Source organism: Camponotus floridanus, unplaced genomic scaffold, assembly GCF_003227725.1.
Source record: "Camponotus floridanus strain SB8 unplaced genomic scaffold, Cflo_v7.5 scaffold12, whole genome shotgun sequence".
Taxonomy (NCBI): domain Eukaryota; kingdom Metazoa; phylum Arthropoda; class Insecta; order Hymenoptera; family Formicidae; genus Camponotus; species Camponotus floridanus.
In genome coordinates, this window is record NW_020229237.1 from 2984277 (window position 1) to 3007440 (window position 23164).

The following is a 23164-nucleotide window of genomic DNA, read 5'->3' on the forward strand; positions in this document are numbered from 1 at the left end:
TTACGTATGTAAATAACGCGAAAAAACTCGCAAAGCTGTCTGAGTAGGTTTAACTTGGAGCTATAAGCAGATACTCAGGACGATTGCATTTGTCACGCAATGCAGGGGAGATGACCGATACAAGATGATCCATGTTTACGTTTCGAAATGATTTAATATTATTTACTTGTTGACGATTATACATATGATAACTATATAATTTATTTCATATTTAAAAAATAATTTCGCGCGATCTCAAGTAAACTTGTTGTTAAATCAATTACATCTAAATGCTAATAAGATATTTTCGAGGGAATGTTCTGGCTTTTAAATAATAATAGATAATTTTATTCGACTTTCTATCCATTTAAATAAATTTCATAAGGATTGCCTTCTACTTTGATTATTATATGCAAAGCGACTTTGAGAGGCTTGGAACTTACAGTTTATATTTGCATGAGTAATACAAACTAACGAAAGCATCATTTACGTGTTTTAGGGTACGGAAGAAGAGTGCCGACATGTCGGCGTTGAACGCCGCGCTTTGTAGACGCGAGATAATCCTCTGGCTGGCCGCCGTCCTACTGCTGGCGTCACGATCCACGCATTCTGGTAAGTTTTTGCACAAATACTCGGTACGCTTCTATCTCCCTTTCTTTCGTCTGGCTCCGACGCCTCGGACACGCTTGAGCCGCCGTATAAAACGTGAGTCATTTATTTGATAGAAAGACCGTGAACGCGGACTCCCACGAGAGGAAATGGGAGACGGGGAAGAAATATTTTCGCTTGCCCGAAGACGCGATTATCTTTGCTTCGGTTGGAGGAGCCGGATTATAATTCGGATACATTCCGGAATCCATCCATACATGCGGCAAAATGTATTACGAATCGTAAAAAAAAAATGCTTTCGTTTCCACCGATATTGTTTTACTCTCTTTCACGATCGACGGAGAAACGCCGACAAGAAGTCGGGTATTGCGGTAATAGAGAGCAAAAGTAATCTCGATGAAGATGAGATTAGCTTCTCGAGTATGTTTTGCTCATAGAAATTTACGATAGAATCTAGTTTTTCGAACGACAAAAAAAAACAAATAGCGAGCCTATCAAAGCAACGTTTCTCGGATGGTAGATAGAACCGAGTACCGTGTTATTTCTCGAAATTACAAAAGAGACGCGAGAAGAAAGAGGTCTAAATCGAGCGTGAATGTATATGCCATGCGTTGAAATTAATTTCTGAAAATCAGAGAGAGAATCGGAGAGAGACGAACACTTCCGCGATCGCTCTTTCTTCGTATTCTCCCGGTGTGACTAACGCAGAATCGGCCGACCAATGTTTGAATGAGCGAGCCACGTTCTGTCAGGCCGTCGAACCTATCCGCGTACGCCTCCCTTCTTCTCCAACGACGAAGAAAGAGAGAGAGAGAACATTATCTCATAATGCTCACCTCTGGCACCGGCTGTGTCGGGGCCCAAGGTGCTTTCCCATGGACCTGGCACACCATATTCGTTCTTCGACCATTCTCAGGTCGCCTTCGGGCGGTCGGTCGCGTCTCCTTCCTATCCTCGTAAGACCTCGTTCCGCGAAGTATCGCGCGGAGCTTCTTCCCTTTACGTCGAGCAGGTTTCAAACGGTACGCTTGGTCTCCTATCGGGACCTGTAGGTCCTGCTACTGATAACAAAATCAAATGATTTGATTAAAGCGAATTTTAAATTGTCGCGAATTATGAATTATTTCCGGAGAAAAATAATGCGAGATTATATCGCACGCGATCGACCGCAAATAAGACATATTTCAACATGAAAAATCGAAAAAAAAAAAAAGAATTCATCGTTCTCGTAATTCGTTATTCGAGAAAGTAATTTTTCTTGCGGTCAAGGGAAAAGGATATTCAAAGAAGTCGAATCTATTTTGCGCCAAGCGCTCACGACGATCGATCGATCGATCGATAGATAGAGGAGTGTTCTCGGAAATACACGATACGAACATGGCCGCATGCAAAAACGTTGCATCGTCAATGAAGGCTTATTGAGGATGCGTCAGTTTTGCTTCTCCCCTTCATCAATCGGCCGTCGGTGCTTCAACGAAGAGCAGGTGTGGTTAAACGGACGGGATCGATTGAATTCCGCGACTCGCTCGGCGTGTCTTCTCTCCCTCTCTCTGTTTTTTTCCTTCTCCTTTTTTCTCACCCCGGAAATAGCCTGGCGATTCTGTGACTCTTTCTCTCTCGTGTCCTTTTTTTTGTTTCTCAAGCTTTTCTCGAGCAGACAGCAAGGACGATCGAGATTGACGCGCTCGATCACCGGCGATTCATCAGACGACGGACAAGTTTTACCGGACTATGTATCTTCCTTGTGACAGCGGGCATTTGTGCGAGACGTTCGCATTCAAAGGAAATCAGGAACATTGCCGACTTGGATAGGATGCAGCGGGTTTTCATTGCAAAAAAGATTTATCCGTCCTTTTGTAACATTCTTCTCGGATCTGTTTTGAGATTATCGGAATCCACTTGATATATCAGATTGAATTGCGCTGGAAAATCACGTGCCATTCTCACCCCTTGCAATTTCTCGCGCATCAAATTGTTACACGTTTACACGATATCATTACTATGCGCGACAAGAAATACGACAGTTGGCAAAGTATCATAGATATCACTTCAGTGAGATATAAAATTTTGACATCGGCTCGCGAATTTATTTTACTCTTCCTCTTTCTCTTTCCATTTTGTCGCCTTCATAATTCAAACAAAAAATTATTTCTTACGTTCAAGAAGGGGAAATGCGATCTTCAAAGAGATCTTTTAGGAACAAATACAGAAATCAATTTCGAAATGCCCCACTCGAAAATGATTCAAAGCCGGAAGAAAAAAAAAAAAAGAGATGCGTTTGAGACACAGCTGTCCGCTCGCGTAGCGGTTCCTCCGCGGCTGCAGCTACGCGATGCTGTGTGAATTCTGGTCAAACCTGTAAGCCCCGAGGTGTAGTCAGTCTCGGCGTGCCCACGTCGGGATGTCACTGACCGCGTACCTCACCGTTCACCACTTACGGTTCACGTACATCGTCGTCCGCCACGGGGTCGCACCTGACCCCTGAGGCGTTCCATATTTATGCCTAATGTCTAGCAAAGTGTCGTTATCGTCGAGCATCATCGGACTTTTTCGCGACGAGCCCGTCTCGGAAGAGAATCCGGAGATAACGCAGCCGGAGTGCATAAAAATGCGACGAGACATGTGTTATGTGGGATCGCGTACAGTTACGCGTCTGTTAAGTGCGCTCAATTATTTTTCGCGCAAGAGACGCGATTGTACAAGCTGATCGATAAGTGTATATATATGTGTATGTGCGAAAGGCTTTTATAAAAAAATGACAGATCTCAATCTCTCGATTTTACAATTAAATCGAATTGTCGGAGATGTATGTAAAGTCTTGTACTCGAGAGCGGAACAATGAGGGTTTTGAGGTGACTCGATCTAATGCGTTTTTAATAGCGAGTGCGAATACATTTCGCGCCGTCAATTCAGACGAGGAAAGAGCTCTCGCGAGATAAGAGGGTATAGAAAGGATCTGTTGTAACCGGTACATAGTAAGAGGACTCCAGTCTCCCGTCCTCTTCTCTCGTCTCTCCTTCTCCCTCGTCTGTGTACCTTCTTGACTACTTATTGAGACGGCGAGGTCAGCGGCGGTCATCCGACGAAGGATATAACGGAACGCGTGGGTGCAACGTCAGCGTGACGCGGATTAAATCGGTCGCGTTAATTCGTTTTGGAAAATGGGGGGTGTTTCGCTTTCGCGCGGAGCAATTTAAGGACGGGTTTCACGCGGTATCGCGTTCAATGCCCGCTAGAGCCAACACACGTACACGGGACATTCTCGTGCAGCGAAGTGAATCGCGGTTCAGAGATCCCGAGTCCCTTATCGGAAACGAGCGTTTCTTTCGTCCGGGAATTATTCTCATTACCGGACCTAACGGCGCGCGGACTCGCCTCATAATATAGGAAGCGGCAATGAACTCGATCCCGCGATTGGGAGAACATAATTTATGATTGTCCTCGAAAGGAGGAGTGGGGATCGCATGCTAAGAAATATACACGCGGCGGCGCGTATTACGCCAGAAACCGGTCGGCCAGGTTTCCACGGCGTTACCTTCTCGATCGCCGTGACATTGGCATTAACACTCGCGCCGATACAAGCAACGCTCGTCATTTTTCAACTCGTAATCTGAATTAGCTTCGATAAAATTATCCGAGTTGCGTAACTTCCGCGAGCGAGATGAATCTTCGACGCGGAGGGAAAATGTCACGACGCGAGAGACAATTTTTTTTTCTCATCTCACGCAACGGGGGATGAAATTATTCCATCATTTTTTTCATCAACGTTGAGTATAGGCCGACCCGGGGAGCGCGGTGAAGGAAACCGCGTCCTTGGAGGATGCGTAATGCAGGATTTCGTGCACGCAATAGACCGGGGGTCGGCTGCGGTGCCAGGTGTTCATCGGACCGTGTGCGGTTGATGGTAATGAACTTTCGCGAGGCAAGGCCGCCGGGGATGATTTCATAACGCGAGCGCAAGCGCACTCTCCTGCAGTGTAATAGCATCGTTCGCGCTCAGACGCGGAGAAAGGGACGGGGTCAGGTCGAGACACTTGGCGAGAGAGGGACCGAGAGGGTCGCTCTCCGAGCGAGACAATTGCGAGAAAGGAAGCGGAGGCCGGAGAGGAAACGGGAGGACTCTCTCGGCGAGTACGTCGACTTACATAATGACTCTCCCCGCGATTCCTCGAGATATATATAAAATATGTGTATGTTTGCGTGTATATATATATGTACGTGTATACGCGCGATTCTCTGTCCTCGATTACGAGCGAGGCGGCCGAGAGGAGCGTATAAATCTCGCGCGCGGAAATTATATTCGAGGGAAGATGCGTTTATTGTTGATACCGATAAACTCCCACGTCGCTTTTTTTTCTACGCGATCAAGATTGATTTAGGGTCCGCGTTCCCTTCTCGAGGTACAACTCGGAGAGAGGGAGAGAGAGAAAGAAAGAAGGAGATAGTCCGGCATTAGAACGTACCTTGGTCGATGCACGCGGCTTTATACGACGCGTTTTATTCGAAACCGTATTTTTATCCGAAGCGCGGAACATTATCTCGCTGCGCGAGATTTATCGAACGACTCTCGCTGTTTCTTCCAAGGAAAAGAACTCGCGATCGCGGTGCGTTTCTCGATCAGAGAGAGAATAAGAAACAAGTGTCGGAACGTACGTGGGATCGGTAACGTACATCGATTGTGTCGATCGAGATCATCGCGCTTCATCACGATGCTATCCTCCGTTACCACAGTCGAAATGCGTCGCAACTTTTTGCCAGCATCTTCCCAGTCGTACTCAATGATCGTCCCGTTAGTTCGCCGACGGTAATTTATCGTTCGCCAGTGAACCGAGAAGAAGCGAAGGAAATGCTCGCTTGCGCGGCAAAAAGCAGACGCTCGGTTTTTGGTGCGTATCGTAAGACTCGACGGACCGTTCGGAGGATGCGACACGTTGCTTCGTTGGCTCTAAAAAAAGAAGTCGAATCATCGACGATTATCCTCGTAATAAATATATCCCCTTTTCAATGTCTCGGCGGTATCGAAGTCCCGGATAAGCAGCTTTTATCGATCGATCCTGGTCTTGATCATTTCATCATGCGTTCAATTATAAGCGCCGCGTATGCCGCCGCGCTTGTCTGTTGAATAATTGTATTGTGCAAGAGTGTCGTAGTTAGCGCACGCACAATGAAGAACACGTACGGAGATTACAATCGGGATTACACGACACCTTGACCGTGGTCTCTCTCCGTAGGAAGGTGCAACGTAATAATTTAACCCGACCATTATGCGAGACAAGAATCGTCTCGGTAGGCCACAGTGCACGCGTACGTGATGGCTCCTCGTATAACGTGGAGGCACGCGGCTCGGGTCCCGATTCACTCGTGGGATTGACGAGGGGCCTTTCATTCACCCGAAGCCTGGATCGTCGTGATTCCCGGTACAATTCGATTCATTGGAAATCGCCTGTGTCGCGGAATGCTATTTCTCGAATTCTCATTTCTCATTCTATAAAACTTATGAATAGAGTTGTAAAAAATTCGATTTCTTAAATAGAAAATAAATGAAAAAAATAGATTTCCTTTTCATTGAAAAAATTTTTTGTTTCATTATTTTTTTAAAATACATGATATTATTTTTCTTCATATTTTTCTGTTAATATGAGAGGAAAATTAAAGTTCTTATAATTTTAATTTATATTTTTTTGAAGTGATTTCCTTTTTTTTTATTTATATTTTTCTGAAATTATTTTCAAATCATGGCGTGTAATTTGCCACAAGAATCTTATTAATTCATTAAAATTACTATAATATTGCACGGATGTCGCACTAAGAATGTTTTTAGAATGTAATAAATGGTTGAATATAATTTGGCGAAAGCGAGAAAAAAAACGAGAGTGACTCGAATGGAGAAGGTCCATTGTGCAATTTTTAAAACATCTCGATGATTGTACCTCGGGAGAATATCCTGTCACGTTTCAGGAACAATCGAAGTCCTGCACGCGACACTTCAATTCCGAAAGAAATTGCGAAAGAACGTCACATAAGAAGAAAATGGAGTGGGAAATATATACGCATTGTACGTTGTACGTGTCGGATTACACCCGAGAGCCGAAGGGAATTCAGTATTCTGTGCACTCGCTATACAACTCGTTCGACTAGGGTGAGGGTGTTAATGAAAATTCGTCCACGTGTGTTCGCGCCATATGACGCTTCCACTCGTTCCGCGTCAAGCCCCGATACACCCTCGAAAGAGAGAGAGAGAATGCGTCCTGCTGGTAATTACTATGATAAACTACACGCGGGAGACACATTGACGTCATCCCCCTCCTGCAAATTTCCGAGCATATTCGGCGTAATCCCGTTTTATGCGTAATCCCTTTTCATTAACTTTAATTCCGCGTACGAGCTCTTATCTATCGCGGTGCGCTTAATCTTGTAGCATTAATAACATATATGTTTCTTTGATTGCAGCGCCGGTATACGATCAGGATACAACGCAGGTCGCAGAGTATGATGGAGGTACGTATATCACGCAGGTATTAGGTGCGTCTAATCAATCGATACGCGCGTCAATATTAATCGTGTCGCGGTTTAATCGAGGAGCCGCACGTGTCATGCTTTAATCAGAGAGCTCAAATATTATGAATTATTTCTATACGTGATGTATGAGAAATGTTTTAAATTTATTCAGTAAACATGCATTCCATGAGTCCGTGAAAATAATAATCGCGTTTAGATTTTTGACATATTTATTAACTTTGAATTATCTATTCTCTAGCTACTACTGGATGTTACTTCAATTATCAGCGTTATCAAGAAGGCGATAGGATCACTACGAGCGAACCATGTCTGAATTGCACGTGCCACAATCGAATGCTAATGTGTTACCTGAAGGTATGTCCATTCACGAAAGCAATCGGCCAAGATTGCACGGTGGAAAAGCGTCCGGATCAATGCTGCCCCGTGATTACTTGTCCGGAAGTACCAGTCCAACTCTTGACGTCGACAACGAGTGCACCGGCGGATTCCTCGGCGGTTGGCTTCCACGATAATTACGGATGTCACGTCGATGAGAGATTTTACCCGGACGGCGCCATGCTGCCGGTGGAGCATCATAATCCTTGCGAGCTTTGCTACTGCATCCGAAACAGAACCACATGCGTCATGCAAGAATGTACTCTACAAGTGGCAGGATGTAAACCGGTCTATCAACCGGGCGTGTGTTGTCCAATCAAATACGATTGCGGTAAGTAATTGCGTTTTCTCTCGCGATATTTCGCTCTCTGTTATTTCGTTCGCTCGCAATTATTGATTACTTGCGCAGAATATGACGAGGAACTTAGTACCACGGTTGGTCCAACCCCCGGGCTCATCATCACCACGACTCCACCTCCCGGCGCCCCCATTCAATGTTATCACGAGGATAAAGTTTACGAAGACGGTGATCTGATTTATTCGAATAAGCCTTGCGAGCATTGTTACTGCTTCGGAGGTGAAATCGCTTGCGCGGTGCAAGATTGCGGAAGGCCGATGCAAGCGCACGGAAAGAATTGCACGGCCTTACCGCCACCAGAAGGAGAATGTTGTCCGACCACATACGAGTGCGGTAAGTAATTTCACGTAATAACTGATGGTTGCGATGTATTATAACTCAACGATCTAATTGAGATAATCAATGAACATTACGCATTAAAGAATATGCTTACGATCGTATATTTATTACAGAGGAAGAGGAACAAGAATTCATCACGCCATCAGAAGAAGAACAACTTCCGGAGCAAGTATCACACGATTTATTGACGACCGCGTCCCCCGTGCTAATCGATCAGGAGGATCAGCAAGCGAAGGGTGAGCATCCTCAGGAAACATTCCCAGGCGCCGACAATGCTATACCGCAGGATCACGAGGGAGAGGAAGAAGAGAATATTCAAGAAACTATTGAACACGTTACTCAGGAACATATTCCTACTGAGAAACCAGAAGAACAACCCGCAACATCACCAACAGAAGAGAACGCTTTACCCGAGACAGAAACTACCGCTATTGAAAAGGAAGCCAGTCCTTCTCCTGCTGAGGTGACATCGGAAGAGGCAGTAACTACTAAAGTACCCTCCGAAGCAGAAGTAACGAAAACGGAAGCGCCTACGACAGTACAAAAAACTGAAGAAAGTTTAGCTACCGAAGCACCTGCCGTTGAACTGCCGGAAGCTTCATCTATCTCGGAAGGTTTACAACCAGAAGAGGAAGCGGCAACTACAGAACATGTACCTGAAGAACGCATAAGCACGGAAGAAAGTGTAATTGAAAAAGAACAACCGATTGAACCTGCCGTTAGCGAAGAAACGCAGACCGAAAATGTATCAGAGGAGACTACTAGTCCACACGAAGAACTTTCCGCAGAGGTGACTAAAGCAGAAAAAACAACGGAAGAAGGACAAGTAAGCGTAACAGAAGAGTCAGAAAGACCAGAGATCTCGACTGAAATTGTTGAGAAAGCAACATTACCAGTCGTAAAAGTTGAAGAGCCTAGTATTAGCACTGTTCCTGAATCTATAACAACCGAAACAACGAGGGAAAGCGAAGAAAAATTAGAAACTACACCAAGTGAAATCTTGGCGACTGAGACAGAAGTATCGATAAAAGAAATAACTACAACTATAGCTCCTGAAGTGTCTAGTACTGAAAAAATCACTACTGAAGAAGAAATATCTCATCCAACAGAAACCGCTGTTACAGAAGAAGTTCAATCGACTGAAGTGAGTAGTTTACCTACGAAACAACCTGCCGAAGAAGAACCAATAATAAGCAAAGAGGAGGAAGAACAACGACCGGAAGAACCGACATCCGAGCATGCAATAATCGAAAAAGAGCATGCCACTATTGGCGCTAAAAAGGAAGATGCCGGTTTAACTGAGAGTCTCCCAATAGGCGCAGAACATATTACTACAGAGGGACAAGTGGAGGAATCTACTTCGGAAATTCCAGCTCAAAGTTCAACCGGCATACCGATTCCTGAGCGAAGTCCAGAACAGAAAGCGGAAGATGAGAATGTGTATCATGTGACTGAAGGTTATTATGACATTACACATCCAGAAATCAGTCCCGATAATCTTATAACTGAACATCCGCAAAAAATTTCTACAACATATGTTCAGCAAGAACAGGAGACTACGTTAACTTCGATAGAAGAAACTTCGAAACCGATTGCGGAGGAAACTGAAGTACCGGAAGAAGAAAGTGCGAAACCATATCCGGCAGAAGTTACAGAAATAAATCTACCAAGTCATAAGCCAGAAATCACTACGGAAGAAACAAAAACGGAAAGTATTCCTGAAGTTCAGGCTAGCACGGAACCTTCTGCAACCACTGTTTCTCATATACCAGAAGAAAAAATATCTGAGGAAACTGAGAAACCTAGTGTATCGAAAGAGAGCGAAACCGAAATATCGCCAACGGAAATTCAGTCAACGGAAGAAACTCTCAAGGAAAAATTGCCTGCAAAAGAATTTGGTATTAAAAAATCTGATTCTTCTGAACCAGAAATTAGTGAGAAAGAGGTTCAACCAAAGAAAGAACAGTCAAGTGAAGAGGGAATAGAAACTCAATCTCCGATCATAACGGAACCAGAAATTTCTACCTCTCTTCCAGTTGAATATGAATATTCATCAACAGTACTTCCGAGTCTTGAAGAAGAACAAGCAACAAAAGGTGAACATATTACCGTAATTCCTGAACAATCGACCGTGCCACAAATTGGAGAAGTAGAAACTGAAATTACTCCTATTGAAAAAGAAAAGCCAATCGAGGAATATGCTACAGAACAATCTACTGTTTTACCAGGTATAATTGAAGAAGAAAATGAAATACAAACTGAGAAACCTATCTCGAAAGAGACAGAAACCACGATAGCAACAAAGACGATAGAAGAAGCCGAAGAGAAAGTTACGACACAAGCTCCTATTGAAAAAGAAAAAACTGAGCAACCTGAACAATATTCAACCGAAAAGACTTTAGAAGAAGTTGCTACTACAGAAAGCCATGATGTGCAACAAACCGAGACACCTGCGATCGAGAAAAAGCCTGAGGAAACAGAAGGTACGGAAGGCGTGTCAACGGAAGGTATAGAACAACAAACTGAAACAGTGATAACAGAAAAGGAACCAAGCGAAGAAAAAGAACCATCCGAAGAAAAGGAACCATCCAAAGAAAAGGAACCATCCGAAGGAAAGGAACCATCCGAAGAAAAAGAACCATCCGAAGGAAAGGAACCATCCGAAGAAAAGGAATCATCCGAAGAAAAGGAACCATCCGAAGAAAAGGAACCATCCATAGAAAAGGAACCATCCGAAGAAAAGGAATCATCCGAAGAAAAGGAATCATCCGAAGAAAAGAAACCATCCGAAGAAAAGGAACCATCCGAAGAAAAGGAACCATCCGAAGAAAAGGAACCATCCGAAGAAAAAGAACCATCCGAAGAAAAGAAATCACCCGAAGGAAAGGAACCATCCGAAGGAAAGGAACCATCCGAAGAAAAGGAACCATCCGAAGAAAAGGAACCATCCGAAGGAAAGGAACCATCCGAAGGAAAGGAACCATCCGAAGGAAAGGAACCATCCGAAGAAAAGGAACCATCCGAAGAAAAGGAACCATCCGAAGAAAAGGAACCATCCGAAGAAAAGGAACCATCCGAAGAAAAGGAACCATCCGAAGAAAAGGAACCATCCGAAGAAAAGAAACCATTTGAAGAAAAGAAACCATTTGAAGAAAAGGAACCATCCGAAGAAAAGGAACCATCCGAAGAAAAGGAACCATCCGAAGAAAAGGAACCATCCGAAGGAAAGGAACCATCCGAAGAAACTATAGAAGTAAAACCACCGGAAGTTACAACAGAAAGTATCGAACAGACAGAATTACCTGTAGAACATCCTATCGAAACAGGTGAAGTTGAGAAAGAAAGTGAGGAAAAAATCTCTACGCCTGTATCTACGGAGGAAGTGCAGACAGAAATTCCTGTAGTTGAGATTGGATCCACTGAATCACCGGCCGTGGAAGAAACAGAGAAAATACAAACTGAACCTTCCGTTAGCGAAGAATATATACCAAGTCAACCTCCAATTCCTTCAGACCGCAAGGAGGATCAGGAATCTGTTGAACCAAAACCAAGCGAAGAAAAGCATGAAGGCGAAGCACAAGTGACTCAGGAACCATCTCTCGAAGAGAAGAAAGAGACTGAGACGTATGAAGAATCACAAAAGACGACAGTTTCTTCTGAGGAAGCTGTTACTGAATCTGTTCTACCTGAAGAAAAGCCGACTGAGGTTGCTGGTACAACGACGCTCACTGATGTAGGTCACGAAGTCGTTACACAACCAACTGTAGAAGAACTACCTGAAGTGAGCGAACAACCGGAAAATGTCACGACAGAACAAGAAGAACAAACTCAGAAACCAGTTACTGAACAACCTGAGATACATGTAAGAAAAGAGACTGAAATACCTATTTCTGTAACTTACGAAGGTTCTTCTATAACTCCTACCAGCGTTCCTAGCGAAGAAGATGTTAGTAAATCGACCGAAGTTGCAAGCGAAGGTACTACAATACTTGAGCCTATTGAAGAGCCGACGAAGCATGAAGGTGAAGTTTCCGTCGAAACAGAAATTACATCTACAGAATCTATATCTTCGGAAGAGAGACAACCGGAGACACACGAGCAGACTACACAATCATTAGTAACAGAAGAATCAACTCAGGAAGTAGGTGAAGAGCTTACTGAAATATCCACAAAAGAAAGCGCGATTCCAGAAACGTCTAAAGTACCTATTACTGAGGAGCAACCACAGAGGCCCGAAGAGAAAGAAATTGCAAGTACGGAAGCGCCGATTCATGAAAAGGAGGAGGAAGAGGAACACATAACAGTTGCTTTAACAGAAACTCCTGAAATACAAATTACTGAAATACCATTAGAAAAAATACCTCAATATTCAACCGAAACGAGCATTCCCGAAGAAACTCTTACAGAGAAAGAGAGTACATCGGAGATCGCACCTCGTCCATCAGGTATTCCGGGAGAAGGCAACTGCCTTGTCGAAGGACAATCCTATAATAATAATTCGGCTGTTCCGCCGGCGAATGTATGTCAGACGAGTTGTCATTGTATTAGCAGTATCGTTCAATGTGAACTCGTGCAATGTCCTCCCCCGCCAGCTCATCTATCGAACTGCATGCCAATTTATACGAGCGGAGACTCATGTTGTCCAATGTATGCATGCGATTCGACGCCAACTGCTGAATTGGAATCCGATAGTCACGTAATCGAGCCACATATTCCTGAAAAAGAGGAAGGCCAAAAGACTTCTTTGCCGGCAGAGATATCAACAGAAAAACCAGCCACAAAAGTTACTGAAGCAGTGGAAGAATACAGTACATTAGCTGGTGAGATCAGTACGCCGGAGACACAACCTGCGGAAACCACTGTTTCTTCCATTTCTCCATCGGAAGAAGAAGTAGAATTGACAATTGAGAAGCAGCAGACCACTCTAAAATCTATCGAATCAGTTTACGAACAGCCAACTACAATTTCGCAATCTATTGAGACGCAGCCTGAAGAACATACTATCAGTTCTGTACCTGAGACATCACAGGAATCTGTCACTCAAGTACTCGAAGAAGAACATACTGTGCTAACAAATGTGCCAGAAGAAGTTACCGAAAGCAAAATTAGCGAAAAAGGAGAAGATGTAACAGAATCGATAACTTCGACTGAGCAATCACGGGAGCAGACTGTCGAACAACAAACTTCTGTTAGTGGCGAAGAACAAGTAATCACTTCCACGCCTATATCTCCAGAACAAGAAATTCATGGTGAAGAAGTTACAACTCCTATTGTAGAGAAAGATATTTCCGTTCCTGTTGAAATAGAAAAAACTTCAACATCTACTGAGAAAGAAGAAGAAATTACGACTATTAGAATTGATAAGGAAGAAGAGGTTACTACTACGTCTACCAAAGAACAAGAAAAACCTTCCGAAGAAAGTATCGAGGAGCAATCTACGCTTAAATCGATTGAAGAAGGCGAGATACAGCCTGAAGAAAAGATACCAATATCAACTTCTGAAAAATCAATTATTGTTGAAGAAGAGTTATCAACGAAACCGGAAATTTCAGAAGAACAAAAGACTGTTGAACCAACTGAATACGAGAGCACTTCCATTTCTGAAGTTCAACCGACGGAGCATAAACTCGAAAGTGAAATTGAACATGAAGAAGAAAAGGAACATGAAGTGGTTACATCGACTGAAGGTGAACAAGCTACTCAGACTGAAAAACCAGAAAGCCAAACGAAATTGCCTGGCATTGCCCCGAGTAGTACAGAGACACAGGAACCAATCGCACCTGTTACTGAATCGACGACTTTGATACACGAGCATACGGTGACCGAGGAAGCGCCATTAGAGGAACATACAACTATAAAATCTATAGAAGTTTCCACAGAAGAAAGTAAAGAAATAACATCTATAGAAGTTTCCACAGAAGAAAGTAAAGAAATAACATCTATAGAAGTTTCCACAGAAGAAAGTAAAGAAATAACATCAGAAGTTTCAACTAAAGTTCCTGAAGAAGAACCTATTACTACCTTGCCCGTAGAAACACAAAAACCTGAGAAAACAACTGAACAGGAATTAGAAAAATCTAGCGAAGAAAGTGTTAAACGAGTCGAAGAATCTACTCCTGAAGTTTCTCACGAAGAAACATCGCCGGAAACAACGGAAAGCGCAGCAGGAATAGAACCTACGGAATATGCTGAAGAACATACGGAACCATCAGAACACGAAAAAGAACCATCTGTCACAAAATTACCCGAAGAAAAACCATCTGAAACTGAATCTCCGATTAGTACGGAACAACCAGTAAAAGCTATTGGAGTTGAAGAAACTTCTGAAGCAGAAGCAGAATATGAAAAGCCTACTGAATCTACTACTATTCATGAACCAGAAGGTACGCAAATTTCGATTGAACAGCATCCAGAAACCGAAATTGAATCTCATACACCTAAATCACCTGTCGAAGAGCATACGATAGTCGAAGAAATACCAACAACATCTGTATCTGTAGAAAAAGAAGCCAGCGAACCATCTGTTACATCGGTAAAGGAAATTCAGCCAAGTCTAGATGAAGTGGAAACTAAGCAGCCTATTATTCCCGAAGAAGAAACCGTAACACCAGCTGTAGAAGAAGAACACATTACTGTTCCAATCGAAGAGCATACTTTGAAATCTGAAGAGTATCCTGTCAAAAAACAGACTGTTATTCCTAGTGAAGGCGAAGCAACAGAAAGCAGCATTTCAACGGAAGAAGCTACGTCGGAAAGCGTAACAAGCCAACAGGAACAAACAGAAAAGACTGTAGAAAGTGCCAAACCCGAAACGGAATTGCCCACTTTAACGGAAGAACAAACTAGTATTCCCGAAATTCACACAGAAGAAGAAGAGCAGAAACCTGAAACCGGTATAACGAAAGAAACGGATAAAGAAAAACCGATCACGGAACAAGCTGTTGAAGAGGAAACTGTAACATCTGCCGGTATTACGGAAGAGTATCCTGCTACGGAAGAACATACCGAGCAAGAAATTGAAATAAAAATTCATGAACCAACGGAACTTGAAACAACAATTGCTCCAAAAGAGCAGGAACTTGAAAAGGAAGTTACAAATGTGCCGGAACATCCATTAAGCGAAGAAGCGACAACCGAGCCAAGCTTGATACCTGAAGAACCAATATCTGTGAAAATAGAAGAAGAGGAAAAAGAGACTCATAAACCTGAATATCAAACAACATCATCTATTGCAGAAGAAGAAGCATCGAAACCAGTGACCGAAGTCAGTGAAGTAGAACAACTTTTACCCGAAGAAGAATCTACACCTGAAAGTGCAACAGAGAAACCGGAGGAATCTATTACAAAGGTTTCTGTCGAAATAAGCACAACCGAAAAGTTTGCAGAAGTTTCATCTGAAACAGAAAAACCAGGTGTACCAGAACAAGTAACAGAATTGCCCGAGCAACAAGGTGAAAGTACTACAAAATCAATTCAAGATGCTGTATCCGAAGAGACATTACCAGAGAAAATAATTCCAGTAGAAGTGATACCAGAAACTGAAGAGAAGCCAAGCGAAACTTCTACAGTAGGTGAAGAGGAAGCACATTCTACTGAATCTGGTCTTCCAGTTGAAACAACTTCCATTCGCGAAGAAGAACAACCGTCGATAACGAAACTACAGCCGACTGAAGGTCCTCTTCCTTCCGAAGAAGAGACTCTTGCACCGGGAGAGATTCAGCCTAGCGAATCTGAAGAAAGCGAAATACATCCTAGTATACCTGAGGAACCTCAATCTACTACGGAACCTCAATCTACTACGGAACATGCGTCCGAAACATCTGTCACAATAAAAGCCGAAGAGCATCCGGAAACCGAGCGACCAGAAATTGTTACGGAAGCTGCAGTGCCAACTGAAGGCCCAACCACGATATCTGGCATACCAACTGAATTACCTGAAGAGAAAACTACTATCAGAACAATATCAGAAGAAGCCGAAACCCAAGGCTCAATAAGGCCTGAAGAAGGTGTGCAACCTGCGAAAATACCGATTGAGGAACATGGCATAAAGGCACAACCGGTATCAACGGAATTACCAATCGGAGAATCTACAGAGGAAATTCCTGAGGAGGAAGTTCCTTCTCAAGAGAGCGAAGAAGTCGGTCATCCTCATTTTGATCAATTCCCGGAGGCTACCGTAAAACCAGAGACTGACTATTCCGCGGAGGGCGAATTAACGTTGGGATCTGACGAGGAGCATTTGCGACCCGTCAATCATACCGTAGAATCAACGGAACGACCATATCAACCTAGCTTCCATGAACAGCGACCAGCAACTACTCTAGCGCCTCATGTTCCGGAGTATCCCGATCAATCGGGCGAAGATTATTCTCATTTCCCTTCGCAAGACGGTTTGAATCCCAATGAGGATTACGATGAAGATGAACAGGTTTACGGACCGGGCACCTGCCGATACGGAGGCAAGGTTTACGTCTCGGCGCAACAGATACCGAGAGATGATCCATGCGACTTCTGCTTCTGCTTCAGAAGTGACATCATCTGCTTGCAGCAAAGCTGCCCGCCGCCTATTCCAGGATGCCACGAGGAACCGATCAGCGGTTTCTGCTGTCCTAGATACGAATGTCCTGTATCGATGGCCATGTCTCTTAACTTGACCACTACGACTACTACGACCACGACTACGTTACCGCCACATTTTCACCCTCACGCTTATAAAGGCGCCGCGAGACGAAGCGGCTGCCAAATCCGTGGTCAAGCATATCGAGTAGGAGAGGTCATTAAATCGGCGTCTGGACCTTGTCTTCAGTGCACGTAAGTTTATCAATGAGAGAAAATATATTTCTTTATTTTTATAATTAAATTTTCATGCCAATTTTATATGCATTGTCTGTGAAAAATTTAACGAATTCTTGTAAAATTTTAGCTGCGGAGGTGACGGCAACATGAAATGCGAGCCGCGAATGTGCAGTCCAGAACCGATGCTGAGGCAAATGATCGCCACGGCTACAGCCAAGAGAAGGAGATGAGCCGCCAAACTGGATCGTCTTTACAAAGAATCATATACGAGAACGACGAAGTCGACAGCTGGATTCAGTGTTGTATAAAAGTGAATTAAAATTATTCTAAACTACCTAAACGTCGTGCGGAACACAGACAATAATGTGCTTCGACGATCACGAACTGAGTGGCCAAAACGTAAACGTTTATATTAATAATATTATATTATGTTATATATATAAAAAAAAGAGAAACAGCGATATGAACGAGAGATGATGGAGGTAATAATATCGGTCGGAGACCCGTAGGGAATTTACTGCGTATCGAGGCGCGTTATCGGTGCTAATACGCGATCACGGAAGAAGGAAACGAAGAAGCGCAGATATAGAAAATATAAGAAAAAAAAAAGAATAAATTTCGTTCGTGATAATTCCGCGTTCTGTCTCATGGGATATTTTGTACGCTCTGAAAAGAGGAGAGAAAGAGAGCAAATTACTGAACGTACGAGACTTATGACTGTGCCTTCGTCAAGTGTCGAATATCAATGCTTTCGTTTCGGCAACGAGCGCCGTCCGCAGCCACGGTCATCGTCGTCGGTATTTTAAATAAGCCCGAAGAATCGCGAGCACTTTGTAATGATAGAAAAAGGAGGGAGAAAGGGAAAGGAAATGCGACGAATGCGTTTCGTACGACGCATAAAACGAAAAAAAAAAAAAAGAAGAGAAAATTCATTGCGCTAGTCGATCGCGCAGTGATACTGAAACAGTGGAAAGAATCGTACGAAGAATACCCCTCGATTTGCAGAGCTCGTTCTCTCTAACTAGCTTAGAAGTTTTTTAAACCTTTTTGTACGCAAACTACACGTCCACGGTATTCCTCTTACGATTTAAAAATTCAGAAGCGAGAGAAACATAAACATGATGGCGTATCACTGCGACAATCTCAAGCGACGATGATATGTCATTATTTGCTACGCGATCGAGCGCGTTTTGGATCGTTTATTCGGCTGCTACTGTGTGTCCTAATGATCGGGTCACATTATTCAAGTTTGCTGACATTCACGCGCACTTGAACACGATCGAGATTAATAGATCGGCACAATTAGCCGATCGTGCTTCCAGTACTCTTAAGCCGCGAGGATCCTAAGATCCTATAGTCGTTTTCCTCTCGAGGAAGAACTCTCGATCGAGCCATCTCTATCTTTTTTTTTTTTAATTCGCTCCATCAACCGTATACAGTGCCAAGATCGTGTCCTAGTGCGCGCGCGGGTGTGTGTATGTGCGTGTGTGTGCGTGGTGCGTATAATATGTTAAAGGATGAAAGAGAGAGGAAGCCAGAGAGACGAAAGATACACGCATCTCAAAGCTCAAACAGCGGCTCGCGCGGAGGACCGACCCGAGAATTTGCTTCTCCGGCGAGCTGGCGTCATTATATATATATATATATATATATAAATATAAATATATATATAAATATAAATATATATACATTTATATATAATTCTTTATATACACTGTACCCTCCTGATGATAATACTTAATGATAACAATGTTCTATACGTTTGTACGAAAGTATAGTTATCTAAGACGAGATGAGATAATCGCGCTCGCACAGGTTCTCTAGTCTCAAAGTGTCGCGCTAGGAAAGAGGAGGCGATACACGATCTTCGAAATCTTTCAGACCTTTCGGGATCATTTCCCGCGGGTCTATTATTTATCTTGATAGCAATTATACGCGACTCGCGACTTGAAAAGCGAGAAATATCGTGCAACCGTCACGCTTTGAGACTCTGGAACTTCGCGGGCTCTCTTTAGTATAATAAATAGATCGAATGCTATCGCGTCGCACAAAATACTGCGCATACTGTCTGTATTTATAATAATCGGATGAAGACGAGTCGAAGTTCGGTCTTCCTGATACCGGCGGCCCGTTAGTTCGAGTACTCGTTTATTGATAATTAAGCTCATATCTGCCCGAGAGTACAGCTTCTTCTCGCGGAAAATTATCAAATGAAAGCGTTTTCTCCTTTTGTTCATGTAAAAGATCTCTCTCGACTTGAATGACCAACGAATAATCGCGGCGTATTCATAGAGCTTCCACGACAACACTCGATCGTGATATATACAAAGTAGCCATATTATTACTGTTACTGTTTTCAGATATGAACAAGACCAATATTCCACGCACAATAATAAATAATTGATACACATGTGTGAGACGTTTTTGTTTTATAAAGTTGTAATAAAGTTTTACAAGACTTGCAAACATGATGACGAATGCCTCGGCGTTTACGTTGAGGAGAAATAGAATTTCAGGTACTCGTAATAAAGATAAGGATAATAACAAGAATGTAATAAACGGAACATTTCGCGTACTTTTTTACACTCGTGCGTTTGATTAAATGGAGGACACAAAGGACCTCTATCAGCTGTAAAATTGATGAAAACACGCGATCTATCAGTGCGAAGGATTTTCGATCATTTCCTTATTGTAGTTATATCTGACTGACATCGATACGTGTTAATTTTATCTCGACAATCGAATTACACGTCGTTTAAAACGTCGTTTAGAAGTCGAGTCAGTTCTTTCCAAGCCAATATTCTAGCGATTATAGTCGAAATCTCTAGTATTTACCTTGATATTATCTCGATATCATTCCCCTTAACTCATAGCGAGTAATATTACTATCGAAGGTAAATCAGTGTCGAATATTTAACGGATAAGTACGATATTATGGTACGCATATAACTGTAATAACGTAAGATATATGGTGGATATACATAGGATACATGTAAAAGTAATGTCAAAGTTGGGAGGGAGCGAAAGTGTGTCCCCGCGAGACACTTTTCCATCTAGACTTGCGCACAAAACTTTATAGGCACGCATATATACGCATATATATACTTACGCACAGAGCGACCAATTTTCATCTTCGTTCATGTCAACTGCCTTTGTATTCATCATCGCCACAGAAAAAAGAAAAGTATTCACGCACTGCACTTCCTCGACACGTATTCGCGCGCGATCGCGACGATATTTTTCGATGATCGATAAATGTCACTAAAAAGGGTGGCGCTGGCGTAAAGATTTGAAATTGGTCACGTGTGTGCGTGAATTGCAGCGAATATGGCGCACAGTACGCAAAGATACTCAATCCTTCGACGCTTTATTTCATACATACGTGAGTACGATCGCGCCCCTATTTCGCATCGTGCGATATATAATTTGATTATTCATTTCGTCGCGTATACATTATTACAATATGTGATAAACGAGATGGAGAATAAACGAGAGCGAGCCGGGGAAGAGTGTCCCGGCGGTGCCGACTGTACGGAAGTAGGCTAGATTCGACAGTACGTGCTAGTATAAAGTGTCCTTTTTATATGAATAAAAGATTTTGTATGTCAATTTATCGTGCTCCTTCGTGTTTTCAGGTATATCCCGTCATCCTTTCTCGTTCCTTTGGCGAAAAAATTTTGGTTTATCAAAAAGGTGATCATTTGATTAGATCGTTGCTAATCGATTAAAGATGAAGTTAGGTAGGTGAGTGAATTCGCGCGATATATAATTCGAAAGAACATTTTCAATTTTAATTTTGCGCGAAGTAACATGCATTTTTAAACCATAATGATTAGAAAAAATAACTACAAGAAATATTAAAAATGTATATATTTCTTCATTACTAATATAATATTAATAAGATAAAAAAATCATGATCATATTACGAAAAATCGCAATTCATTTCCGATGTTCCTAAATGGTTTTTTTAAACACATGCATTCTGGCGGCAAATAAACGTATCAAAAATTTATATATTATTAATGAAAGATGATTCTCTCATGAAATAAAGAAAAGATAAAAATTTGTGATAATGATTTCTGTAATATTGCATACATTATACTTGTGTAATAAAAATATAAATCTGTATTATAAATTTTAATATCGCACGCCGAGCGTGAAAGTTTGTCCCTAGAGCGTATGTTGGCAACGCGTGTTTTGACGCATTATCAAAGTAGTGTTATTTTTCGATTTCACGCAAAGTGGGAGCATAGTGTGTTGCTCGATTTTCGAGTTAGATACACCGTGAAATTATCGTTGTCACCGAACGATGGAAGCCGGTGCGAGTACTGGTACTCGCACGACGCGATTTATGATGGAAGGAGTCGGTGCCCGGGTGATTCGCGGACCGGAGTGGAAATGGGGAAAACAGGTTAGAAACGAGAGAGGTTAACCGCATTAAACGTAGCTTTTTCGAGGTAACGCGAATCGTTCATTCTACGAGACTACTTGCTACAAATACTTTCGCGTCTCTTATCTCTCGTGACGGTAATTTGCAAATTTTTTCGGAGAAATTCCGCGTGTAAAAAGATAATTCACCTTGCTGTAAGGTTATTCTCATACTGTTTGTTTAATGTACGACAATCGTTATTTTATTAAATTAATTAAAATATATCACTATTAGGTTTTATTGTGTTGTCTATAAAATATATAAATATAAAATGATTCTCGACAAATACAATGTTAGATGTATGCCAGAGTTTTGGAGCAACTTTCTTATTTTAAATCATGTATATGACTGGCAAATAATAGCCATATTGTCAATTAATTTCCTTATATTAATAATAGAAATGTGAAAATTAATTTCTAATTGTGTTTAAAAGGATGGTGGAGAGGGTCATGTGGGTACCGTCAGAAATTTTGAATCGCCAGAAGAGGTAGTAGTTGTATGGGATAATGGCACTGCGGCTAATTATCGATGTTCTGGAGCCTTTGATCTACGCATACTGGATTCCGCTCCAACAGGAGTAAAGCATGATGGGACAATGTGTGATACTTGTCGTCAACAGCCTATTTTTGGAATACGATGGAAATGTGCCGAATGTGGCAACTATGATCTTTGTTCCATTTGCTATCATGGGGATAAGCATCATTTGCGGCACAGATTTTTTCGCATTGCTACACCAGGAAGTGAAAGAGTTTTGCTAGAGCCTCGACGGAAAAGCAAAAAGGTATGAATAATGACTTTTAATTTTAGTTACATTTAAAAATTACTTTTTATATCATATTGCATTTTGTATTAATTAATTTGTTTGATATAGATTGCAATTCGTGGTATATTCCCTGGTGCACGAGTTGTAAGAGGCGTGGATTGGCAGTGGGAAGATCAGGATGGTGGAAATGGTCGTCGGGGAAAAGTTAATGAAATACAAGACTGGTCTGCAGCTAGTCCACGTTCTGCAGCTTATGTTATTTGGGATAATGGTGCTAAAAATTTGTACAGAGTCGGTTTTGAAGGAATGGTTGGTATTATTTCATTGGATACAATGTCAATTGCATGAAATGACTATTTATTAATATATATTTTTTTATATCTAGGCGGATTTAAAAGTAGTCAATGATGCAAAAGGACAAACGGTATACAGAGATCATTTACCATTGCTCGGTGAACAAGGACCAGGCCGAACAGGCCCTCATGGTTTGCAAATTGGTGATCAGGTAATTATTCTCTATTCGCGATATGTTTATTTTGCGTAAAATATATTCAAAATATTTGATATAATTTGATATTTGATATAATTGTTTCCTTTTTTGTGTCTATAGGTTAATGTTGATTTAGAATTAGAAATTGTACAATCATTGCAACATGGTCATGGCGGCTGGACAGATGGCATGTTTGAATGTCTTGGCACTACAGGAACAGTCGTTGGTATTGATGAAGATCATGATATCGTTGTCTCTTATCCAAGCGGTAATCGGTGGACTTTTAATCCTGCCGTACTCACTAAAGTACAAATACCCGTCCCCGTTACTAGTTCTAGTTCTGACAACCAAACATTTGCTGTTGGAGATTTGGTTCAGATATGCCATGATATAGAAAAAATTAAATTGCTCCAGCGTGGTCATGGAGAATGGGCTGAGGCAATGGCTCCGGTATGTATTTCAAAATAATAAACTAAAATTCAATTACATTTACTTTAGTCTTACACT

At 42.2% G+C, this 23164-nt stretch overlaps 2 protein-coding genes across 3 annotated transcripts in view; both read left to right on the forward strand.

Annotated features, from left to right (window-relative positions):
* Positions 1-19385, forward strand: part of LOC105259082 (titin) — a 40144-nt gene extending 20759 nt beyond the window's left edge. The window contains exons 2-8 of one of the 2 annotated variants that reach the window (XM_025415374.1): positions 479-591; positions 7039-7086; positions 7346-7813; positions 7892-8173; positions 8293-14038; positions 14078-16990; positions 17103-19385. In XM_025415374.1, coding sequence (XP_025271159.1) covers positions 501-591; positions 7039-7086; positions 7346-7813; positions 7892-8173; positions 8293-14038; positions 14078-16990; positions 17103-17205 — 9651 coding nt within the window. In that variant the 5' untranslated portion in view covers positions 479-500 and the 3' untranslated portion in view covers positions 17206-19385. Of the gene's footprint in view, positions 1-478; positions 592-7038; positions 7087-7345; positions 7814-7891; positions 8174-8292; positions 16991-17102 lie in introns of both variants that reach the window. The other variant, XM_011270815.3, reaches the window with a different exon arrangement.
* Positions 19386-21196: 1811 nt separating this feature from the next.
* The window catches only part of LOC105259084 (E3 ubiquitin-protein ligase MIB1), a 335556-nt gene continuing 333588 nt past the window's right edge, over positions 21197-23164 (forward strand). The window contains exons 1-5 of the mRNA XM_011270820.3: positions 21197-21386; positions 21838-22185; positions 22276-22476; positions 22553-22672; positions 22778-23107. Of these exons, the coding sequence (XP_011269122.1) occupies positions 21285-21386; positions 21838-22185; positions 22276-22476; positions 22553-22672; positions 22778-23107 (1101 nt within the window). The 5' untranslated portion in view covers positions 21197-21284. The remainder of the gene's footprint in view (positions 21387-21837; positions 22186-22275; positions 22477-22552; positions 22673-22777; positions 23108-23164) is intronic.